This window comes from Paroedura picta, chromosome 16, assembly GCF_049243985.1.
Source record: "Paroedura picta isolate Pp20150507F chromosome 16, Ppicta_v3.0, whole genome shotgun sequence".
Lineage (NCBI taxonomy): Eukaryota > Metazoa > Chordata > Lepidosauria > Squamata > Gekkonidae > Paroedura > Paroedura picta.
The window spans coordinates 22120648-22131588 of NC_135384.1; the positions used below are offsets into that span (position 1 = coordinate 22120648).

The 10941-nt window shown below is 44.8% G+C and overlaps 1 protein-coding gene across 2 annotated transcripts; it reads left to right on the forward strand.

Moving 5' to 3' along the window:
• Positions 1-675: 675 nt before the first annotated feature.
• On the forward strand, positions 676-10941 carry GNGT2 (G protein subunit gamma transducin 2). Of its 2 annotated transcripts, XM_077314097.1 has the most exons (3): positions 676-834; positions 4428-4517; positions 9496-10934. In XM_077314097.1, the coding sequence occupies exons 2-3, from the start codon at positions 4434-4436 to the stop codon at positions 9619-9621; spliced, it is 210 nt and encodes a 69-aa protein (XP_077170212.1). In that variant the 5' UTR covers positions 676-834; positions 4428-4433; the 3' UTR covers positions 9622-10934. The 2 variants fall into 2 exon arrangements, with proteins under 2 accessions (XP_077170212.1, XP_077170211.1); XM_077314096.1 differs by lacking the exon at positions 676-834 and having other exon boundaries at positions 4413-4517; positions 9496-10941.

Here is a 10941-nt window from a genome sequence, read left to right on the forward strand (position 1 = left end):
GAACCGCTCTCTTGTAGTTATTTAGGAAAGTACAGCTCAGAGTTTAAAGTTGCGAGCCAAGGCAGAGTTACTCTAAGCCAGGGGTGGGCAAAATGTGGCCCTCCAGATGTCCATGGACTACAATTCCAGTGGGGGCTCATGGGAATTGTAGTCCATGGACCTCTGGAGGGCCACAGTTTGCCCACCCCTGCTCTGAGCTGACTGAAGTGGATGGGCTTAAACTGGAGTACCTTTGCATAGGATCGCAATGCAGTACTCTCTATTATTGACCAACGCCTTCCCTGCCCGTGATGGGAAATAGGTTTCGGGACTGAGAAGATGACATGTTGGCTTTGCAAGAGCTCCATTGACCCTTTGCAAGTTAACTGAGGAGTTGAATGGGTTGGACGCACAGCATGCACACTGGGTTATGCACCCAGTGCTGAAGAAGCGTTGGAACTTCTCAACTCAACAGCTCTGGAGGGTCTTTGAAACCAGAAGGCTAACTCTAGGGGACTAAGGGGTCTTCGGAAGAGGTCCTTCTGCAGCTCTGGTGGCTCAACGGATCCATTTTTTTTTTCTTTTTGCAAACGCGCCATCTGCTATCTCGTCTCTCTCCTCTACTTACCCTAGGCATTGAGGTTAATTCTCAACACCTGATCAGTTTTAACTCGCTGAGTTAATTATCAGATTAAGGACAGGAGACAATCAGTTCCAAAAGCAGGCCATTTCCGAAAGCCAAAGACGTCTTTGAGCCGAGAAAGGAACACGGCAGACAACTTCACACCATCAGAACCCAGCAGATTTCTCTCTGGAACACTTTAGCACTTGGGAGAAGAAAACCCATCAAAAGCGGTAAGTTAGACCATCTGCGGTGGAAAAGATTAATTAAGCATGCGGTTGGAGACCTTGCAGAGGTCTCCTTAGCGAGTATTTTTTTTTTAAGTAATTGGAAGAAAGCGTTATTTTTCCAGAGGAATTTATTTCCAAATAGGTATGTTTAAAGTTACAGCCTTATACCCTAAATCATCTGCAGCCAGTAACAGAAACAGGTTTCTATAAGCAAAAACTGGTAGTTTTAAGGAGAACAGAAAGGGGTATTAAAGAGCCATTGTTGCCTAATGGGCACTTCTTTTGTTCTATTGGTTGATGCAAGTTTTGAAAACATTACCCAATTCTGCCAAACCTCTTTACCTTGAGTAGTCGTGGGGTGAGGGTGCCCATGACTGGCCCCCCATCTCTCACCAACACCTTCTGGCTCTGAGAAATGTTATCATCAGCCAGAGCTTCGGTGTACTACGGAAAACAGACCAGATCCAGCAACCCAGTTGTACACCCAGAACCTGACACTTCACCAAGAAGTGCATGCAGTCTTGTGGCCCTTTAGTTATTTTCCAGACTGGGGACTGTGGAATTGATTAAAAGGTTATTGTTTTCTTCCTGTATTATCTCTCTGCTGTTCTCTGTGCCGGACAATTCAGGGAACATCCAGTTGGCAAAGGATTAAAAATGAGAAGGGGGAAAGGGTGAAACAGTCCTTTCCCTCTTTTCCAAAGTCCTTCACTCATGTTTTCAGCCCCCAGAGTAGGGGAAAGAAATGTACCAGTCCACCTCTAGCTTATTCCTTGTGTATGTGTGGTTCAGCTGAAACTAAATTTGGGCTCAACTACAAATTCGGCAACCTTTCAGGAATATTCATGTTTTTACCTTTGAAGACAGTTCGCAATGCACTTTTGAAATCTTTTGAGGCTTACCTATGGTGACTCCAGCGAGGTGCTTTCAAGGCAAGTAAGAAGCAGAATATGTTTGCCTTCTTCTGCAGAGTGTTCCTTGCTGGCCCCCCATTCAAGAACCGACCCTGCTGATGGGATCTGGCTATACCGTCCCATCCCACATTCCCCCATCAAAAGACGAAAACATTCTTGACTTTCAATTTAGCAATGAAAAAGTGGCCCGGGATTCTAAATCCTGTAAGAGCATCCTTCATTTTGTGGCTGGAGGGAATCTGATTAGGAGAGATGTGGAGTTCTTACAAGCAAATTTGAGTTAGGAGAACTTGCTTGTAAACCAGTACGGTAAAATGGGTTTGAGAAGAGTGGAATGACAGGGTGATTATCACAGGGTGATTATAAGTGGAGGAACATTTAACATTAGGGGATGCAAAATTGTATGGTATAGACCAGGGGTAGTCAAACTGCAGCCCTCCAGATGTCCATGGACTACAATTCCCATGAGCCCCTGCCAGCGAATGCTGGCAGGGGCTCATGGTAATTGTAGTCCATGGACATCTGGAGGGCCGCAGTTTGACTACCCCTGGTATAGCCTGACTTCACCAGATCTCAGACACTAAGCAGGGTCAGCCCTTAAACTGGAGACCACCAAGGAAGGCTCTGCAGAGGAAGGCGATGACAAACCCACTTCTGCTTTCCACTTACTTTGAAAGCTCCTTGCTGGAGTGACCGTAAATCAGTTGTAACTCGACAGCATGTATATTCATAACATCTTGTTAGCCCCCCTTGCTTCAAACACATCCACTTTCCTGCTAAAATTAAAGATCTCAAGCTGATAAACTCATTATGCCTGCAGACCTCCAGCCAAAGAAGAAGAAATAAGGAAATGTTTTATCATTTTATTAAAAGACTCCATGTTTCTAGACTACAGTGTTGATTTGAGTTATGAAACCAACCATGTCTTCCTTTGCCTTGAACAGTTCCCTTCCTTTTCCATCTGTGCATTGTACGAACATGAACACATAGTATGAGATTGATCCTACCAAATCATTTGCTTTAAATGGGGACACCATTTGCATTTAGAAGCACAGAAGCATAGAGTTGGAAGGGCCATCCAGGCCATCTAGTCCAACCCCCTGCTCAATGTAGAATTAGCCTAAAGCATCCACAATAAGGATCTGTCCAACTTCTGCTTGAAGACTGCCAGTGAGGGGGAGCTCACCATCTCCTTAGGCAGTCAATTTCACTGCTGAACTACTTTGTGAAAAACCTTTTCCTGATATCTAGCCGATATCATTCTCCATGTCGTTTAAACCCATTGCTGCCAACGGGAACCTATCCCTACCCTCCTCTAAGTGACAACCCTTCAAATACTTAAAGACAGCAATCATGTCCCCTCTCAACCTCCTCTTCTCCAGGCTGAACCTTCCCAAGTCCCTCAGCCTTTCCTCATAGGGCTTGATCACCAGGCCCTGGATTATCCTTGTTGCTCTCCTCTGAACCCTCTCCATTTTGTCCACGTCCTTGTTGAAGTGAGGCTTCCAGAACTGTACACAGCACTCCCAGTGGGCCATGCAGGGGGACTATGACATCTTGTGATTTTGATGTGATGCCTCTGTTGATACAGCCCAAGACTACATTTGTCTTTAGAGAGGTTGTACCAGGTTATTTCATCCAAGTAATCCAAGCCAGATACAATATTTTCCCCCAGTGGTTGAATAGTGAAGGATGGAGAAGAATGAAATAACACAGAGACAGAAGTCACAGGAGGTGACTAAATCTGGGTGCACCATCCCTCTTGTGGTTATGCTCAGGATCTATCCAGTGTGCGCATGCCAGGAAGATGTGCCACCTGTGATCTTCCCAATATGCACTGTCACCTTTTTATCACATATTTTCAGTTTTAGAATGGGCTTCATGACAATCAATTTGTACAACAGTTTTAACTCCACATTATCAGGGGGGTTGGAGGTAACAAGCACTGCTGATACCCAGGAGATGAAACATTGAAGCCTTGCACTGGTACTACAGAACAGCTACCAACGCAATGGCATATGGCGATAAGAGGCCTTTGAATAAGCTGCTTAAATAGAGAAGTAATTGATTAAACCAAGATTTGTGTCACTTAAGAGATGCTGGAAATCTCCACTGGGCATACTACCTGGCCCAGTTCTAGGAGATGCCCAGGGGACTTGGCTTCAATATTATAAAAAGTGACAGAACCCAGTTCCATATGTAATAATGTCATGAGCCAAGTCCCCAAAACTTAAGACACTGAAGTTCTGTAGCGATGGGCTACAGAACCACATGCAGCAATGGGCATGTTAATGGACTTGTTAGTGTACAGCAGCATGTACATTATGTTAATGTAATATGTACCAAACTTGGTACATATGTTAGACCAGAGGCATCCCCCATATGACACAAATTTGGTCACCAGGAGTCGTGCATCCAGAGCTTTCAGCTCTTCCTGGAATTGACATCTTGCACCAATTCCAATTTAAAAATGGAATTGTAACATGTAAATAGATTTTTAAAAAGCAAAACAAACCAACAAACAATGACTACTTAGCCAACAGGACATTAAAAGGCTTTTGACCTGATGATCAACCACATATTCAGTATCCCTGAAGATAAATGTGTGCGTTCCTGTATCACACAGGTGTTTTTCAAAAGATGTATGTAGGCGGCTAACGTGAATTTATGTCTGGATTGCAGGTCAAGATGGCGATGGACATGACTGAAAAAGAGATCTTAAAAATGCAAGTAGACCAGCTGAAAAAGGAAACAAAAACTGAAAGGCAATTGGTAACCATTTCCATATATTCTAGTATAAGTTAACAAAAAAAAAATGCTGCCATTTTCCAGAACCAACCAGTTGGTGCTGGTATGTGCAAATGTAATGAGTTACACAGAACATTTGTCAGGCAGAATGGAGTGGTAAACTCTCTTGCGCTGTGCATAAAATAGAAAGGTTGTGTAGCCATACTGGCCCATGCAAAGCCCAAAACCAAGAATGGAATCTGGATAATACCTTTTATTAGAAACCAATCAACACAAGACATTATACAAGCCTTTGAGGACACCAGAACTCTTCATCAAGCCGGAGGTTACAAAATGCACAAAGACAGAATGGTAGGAGGCGGATTATTCAAGCTATTTTTTTCAAAGCCTAATCCTCCATGGGATGCAAGCAGGTAATTACATTAATTTTATGGCAGCAGTATTGTTACAGCACGGCCTCTGAGAATCTGTGTTCAGTACCTGCTCTTCATCCAGCCAAGTCCCTCCAGCAAATCATTTCAAAGGCTGCACAAGAAACACAATTCCTTGCAGGATGAGATCAAAAACCTGAAGTAGATAAAATAGCTGGGATGGGGGGGGGAGGAACACAAGAGATGCATTCAAAGATGCAAACATCTGTCATTTTTTAAAAATCCCTTTAGCTGTTAGAAATTAAAGCCCTAATGCTTTTGACATTTTTCTTCATGGGAATCTACAAAAACATTCATCCTTAATTCATCCTTGAGCAGGGGGTTGGAATAGATGGCCTGTATGGCCCTTCCAACTCTATGATTCTATGATGGTATGATTCTTAACACTATTTCGCTCCCTTATATATTTGGGAAACAGCCTTCTGGGAGGAGACTGTCCAGGGACCTGTCCATCCAGATCCACCCTGATTGGCCCTCCCCCTTCAGCTCCCACCCTCCCTCCTTGCCTGCTAGAAGCCTTGTGGCTGCAGCCTCCATTGTCACCCACAAGGAGAGAGGCAGTGGCAGGGCTTTGCGGCCCGCAGGTACACTCCTGCTGGGAAAGAGCCGGGGTAGGGGAGTTTGCAGCTCCCCTGCAGCCTGCAAAACCCTGTTACCGCCAGTGGGAGGGGGAGCTTTCCACTCCCTTTAACCCGCTTTGCGGGCCAAAAGGAGCCGTGGCCACCCTCTCACGCCCTCCTGCCTGCCGCCCCTATCAAAGCCCATTTTTAAAATGGGCTTCGATACTAGTAATGCACATGAACAAAGACATCTGGTTGCACAAGTAGGACACAGATACAAAACTTCTTTAAAAAACCTAAATTCCAGTAAAATGGAAAAACAACAATAACGGGTTGGCTCCAGCAATCAATGGGCAAAAGGATCTTTTCTGCATTCCCCCCTCCCTGGCAGTCCTTTCAGACCTTAGGAAAACTTATTCTCCCTTTTCCATCAGCAGAGTTTCATGTCCATTTCTTTCTCCCCAATGTAATCTCCCACTTGCATGGCTGTGGGTCCACACAGTCCCATGACCCGGGGGATAAACTTTCATGGGGTCAGAAAGGACTGCCGGGAGAAGGGTAATTTGGAAAAGATCTCTGCTTATAAGCATCTTATGTTAACAGACTGCTGGATCTAACCTCACTTTTTTTAGTGAACCGAATTCAAATATGAGTTTCTTAAGACGGCATCATTTATCAGATATCAAAAGGCATGAAAAATTTCACGAGCTATTGCAAAAGGGAATTTTATATTCAGCATCGGGTTGTACCTTTTGGCTTTTTCAAGACACAGAACACAAAAAAGCACCAATCCACTAGGACGTTCTCTTGCACAAGGGGTTGGATCAAGTGTTCCTCCCAGGTTTTTCACCCAATTTCCTTCCCTTAAAAAGGTAAAGGTAAAGGTATCCCCTGTGCAAGCACCGAGTCATGTCTGATCCTTGGGGTGACGCCCTCCAGCGTTTTCATGGCAGACTCAATACGGGGTGGTTTGCCAGTGCCTTCCCCAGTCATTACCGTTTACCCCCCAGCAAGCTGGGTACTCATTTTACCGACCTCGGAAGGATGGAAGGCTGAGTCAACCTTGAGCCGGCTGCTGGGATTGAACTCCCAACCTCATGGGCAAAGCTTTCAGGCGGCTGCCTTACCACTCTGCGCCACAAGAGGCTCTTTCCTTCCCTTACTACAGACTTAATCCCATGTCTTTTGTCCATGCAGGTTCCAGATTCCCTTCCATAGCCTTTTTAGGTGGTCGAGGTATCCAGCTTTTTCTTTGCACCAGCAAAACAGCTGGCTGGATCCAGCCTCATTGAAATGAACAGGAGCTATGCAAGTGTATGAGGCTGTTCCACAGCTCCCAAGCATTCAAATAGAGCTTGCACAGGAGAGCCTCCTGGTGGACTACATTACACCCTACTTATATCATTAAGAGTTTGGGTTGTTTCAAACAGACAGCTCCCCGATTGCAAAATCCTTAAGAATTGCAAACACACAAAAGTCCTCTATGACAGTTTCAGTCGCAAGAAAAGCATGTTGGTTTGGATTTTTGCAAGCACATTTGCAAGCGGGGTGGTGGCAGCCTCTAATCTGGAGGAACGGGTTCGAATTCCCCTCCCCATGCAACCAGCTGGGTGACCTTGGGTCAGTGAAAGTTCTCTCCAGTCTCTCTCAGCCTCATCTACCTCACATGGTGTTTGTTGTAGGGAGAAGAAGGGTAGGTATTTGTAAGCCACGTTGAGCTCTTTTGGGTAGGAAAAAGAATTCACTCTGGAATTTATTTATCATTAGATTTCTATACTGCCTCCCTTGGCATTGCTGGCTCAGGAAGTTCTACAGCATTTAAAACACATCATAACTACATTTCAAATAATAAATTGCAGTTTCAAATAACAGTTAAAACCGTTTAAATTATGTTGCCCACATCAGCCACAAGTTCCCCTCAAAGGTAAATTTTAGGCTGCTATTGTGCTGCTGTGGTGCTAGGAAGCAATCACGGGCAATAAAATTGGAAAATCCAACTGCAAATGCTTGCAAGGACTGCCATGACAGCACCCGTATCCAACTGCAGCCTAAAACTCCATACCAAAACCTAGAACTTTGAAGTTCCCAACTTGTTAATTGGGGTAAACCAATACAGAGTTGCCTGTTGACTTAACATCCCAACCCTACACAGATTCGCTTCTTTAATGTAGCTCGATTTTACTCCAGGGTGGCCCCACCATGAGACCAGGTGTGACAGCTGCTTCAGGAAGTGGATTTTGGACGGCAAAGGAAATGCTTATGGGGCACAACTGGCCCAGTTATCATTTCGGCTTATGGTGATCCCATAAGGTTTGCAAGGCAAGGGATTTCATTGGCTATCTCTGCATGGCAATCCTTGACTTCCTTCGTGGTTTCCCATCTGAGAAGTAGGCAGAGCCAACCCTGTTTAGTTTCCAAGATCTGACAAGAACAGGCTCACCAGGAGTTTGTCCAGGTCAGGACAAACAGATTTAATATATAATCTATAAATATTTACCACTGACTATTGGTCTTATGATGGTAGCTTCCCTTCAATGGGAGTTTTTCTCTTGTACAGGGACCAGGTCTTCTCTAAAACCAGTCCCCATTTATGACATAAACTCTAAGACTAAATATTGATACAAGGCTCATAGTCAAGAAGTAGATTAAGGGAAACATTCAGAATAACTTCGCAGGAAGAGCGTAAGGCTGGATGTACAATGATTGGAGTCCATCAGAGTATCTCTTCTGATGGACGATTTTCTGCCCAGGAAGTATGACTTTTTTGCCTTCTCCAACCCCAATGAAGCAAAAAATCCCCCCTCCCCCATTTGTCCCAAAAAAAGAACCAGCATTTAGGGCTGCCATGGGTGGCCCAAAAGTTACACTATGCAATGGAAATCTTTCCACCAGTGGAAATGCTCTGGTGGATACAAGCCATTGCCTTGGCATGTTCACTGAGCCAGTGCAGTGTCATGGTTAAGCCATGGTCCACGGCTTCTCATCTGAAGAGCCGGGTTTAATTCCCCACTCCTCCACATGCAGCCAGCTGGGTGACCATGGACTAGTCACAGTTCTCTTAGGGCTGTACTCACAGAGCACTTTCTCTCAGGGCTCTCTCAGCCCCACCTACCTCACGGGGTGTCTGTTGTGGAGAGAGGAAGGAAAAGGGATTGTAAGCCGCTTTGAGACTCCAGGTAGTGAAAAGCGGGGTATAAAAACCAACTCTTCTTCTTCTTGTTTTAAACATCTAGGCTTGGATCCTCTGAACAACTTCTGCGTGGGCCAGACAGTCTGCCACAGAGCTCGTTTCCCCTTCCACGGGCACTTCCATTTCTGCAAGAGCAGTGGTCTTCAGTGAAACCTTGAGCAAACAAAAGTGCTAGGAGATGGGAGAGGCTGTTTAGAACCATGGAATTTGTTCAGGGGATCCCAGTCATTATTTTTTGTTAGACTGCTGGAGGACTTCATAAGCTTTTTGTTCTGGATTTCAGCCCTTCCCTCCAGTTCTGGTGGGAATGGATTTGGGGCAGTATTAAGAATGGCCAAGCGGGAGATGGGCCATGAAATACAATCAAAAGGACATTGTCCTGTGTAAGACCAAAGGTTGCCAGTGCTGGTTTGGGAAATACTTGGATTTGGGGGGGAGGGGGCAGTAGACCCTGAGGAGGGTCAGGTTTGGGAAGGAGAGGGACTTCTATGGGTTATAATGCCATGAACTCTACCTTCCAAAGTGGTCATTCTCACCAGGGAAACTGATCTCCCACCTGGAGATAAGTTGTGATCCCAGGAGATCTCCAGCCACCACCTGGAAGTTGACAACCCCAATAAGCCCCATTGAGAGACACAAGAACTCTCCAAGAGCACCTCCTCTCTATTTCAATGACGTTTGTCAAGACTGCTTTTTAGTACAATCTACCCTTTAACATTTTAATTAGGAAAGATATCTCATGTGTATTTTCTGTCTCAGACTTTGGGCCAGACATCAGCAAAAACTAGAATCATGTTGATTTTTCCCACTCATTCACACAGATCTCCAAGACAGCAAACGAAATCAAGGAGTATATAGAGGCCAATTCAGCAGAAGACCCTCTCTTAAAGCCCATCCCAGAAGACAAGAACCCATTTAAGGAGAAGGGAGGCTGTATAATAAGCTGACCCTGGCCCCCCCGAGACAAGATCTTCACTGACCTCCTCACACAATACCTGGACTCCGTCTTTCTAGCTTAAGAAATCTTCCACAAGAGAAATAAACCTACTGGACTTATTCGCTGGAATTTAAGCCTCCCACAGAACGATGAAATTGGGAAAAGGTCTTTGCGGAGGTGAAGAAACAAGAAGACACCCACTTAAAGATGTCCATGTTGTAAATATCCTGCAATCTTTGCAAGTTCCTCAAAGAAGCCTAGATAGAAATTGCTGTTTCGTTTATTAAGTGTAGGCTTTTGAGTTTGCGAACTTACGGATGTTTCAGTAGATACCAGCTTGAAATAGACTGACCATGGCATGCCCTTTTAAAATGGCAATACCTAGGATTGCTGACTCTGTCTTGGGAAATTCCTGGAGATTTGTGGAAAATGCTTGGGGATGCAGCTCAGCAGGAATGTGATGTCACTCTAGGACTTCCATTTCTCCTAGGGTCTGTGGTTTACCATAGAGTCCACTATCTGAAGCTACCATTTTCTCCAGGAGACCTGATCTCTACAGTTTGGAGATCAGTTGTAATTCAGAGAAAACTCTAGCCCTCACCTTTAGGTTAGTAACCCTAGAAATACTTTGTGGATGAGGAACAATTCTGAATAACCGCCCAGATTTGAAATCTTAGGTTGCTTAATGGCTTGTCCTGATAGACTGAATGAATAATGCTTCTGGCTGCACTTATATATTTATATTTATTTACTTAGAAAATGTATCTGCTGCCTCTCCATAAACCTACTTGAGGCAATCTTTCCCTAACTACATGTTTACCCTACATTTTCTGAAGACTCAATCAAAGGCCCACCATCTACTGTATCCCAAAGATGTTTTACCAGGAGGCAAAAAAAATGACGTGTCTGCCGGTGAAGGAACAGCAGAGTAGGAGAAAGATAACGCATGGGGCACAGTTAGGGTTGTCAATTGTAGGTTGGATGAATCCTGGAGATCTAGGGGTGGAGTCTTGAGAAGAAGGAGAGGGCATCAGCAAACTATAGGGCCACTTTGTCCAAGGGAAGTGACCCTTATCATCTAGAGATCAGTGGTCATTCTGGGAGATTTCCAGGCCCCAACCGGAGGTTGGCAAAATTTACCCACAGAGGAATTCTCCTGTGCACATCCCATTTAAATTAACAGGAATCGTACTGCTCCAGATGGTGCCTCATGTTATGTAGTGGAAGAAGGGTTGTCCTCTGAATTTTAATTTTCCTCCTTGGGCACCCCAATTTCTTGGCCTGGTGCTGTCTGCAAGCTACTCCCAACAAGTTCTCTTTGGCGCCAGTA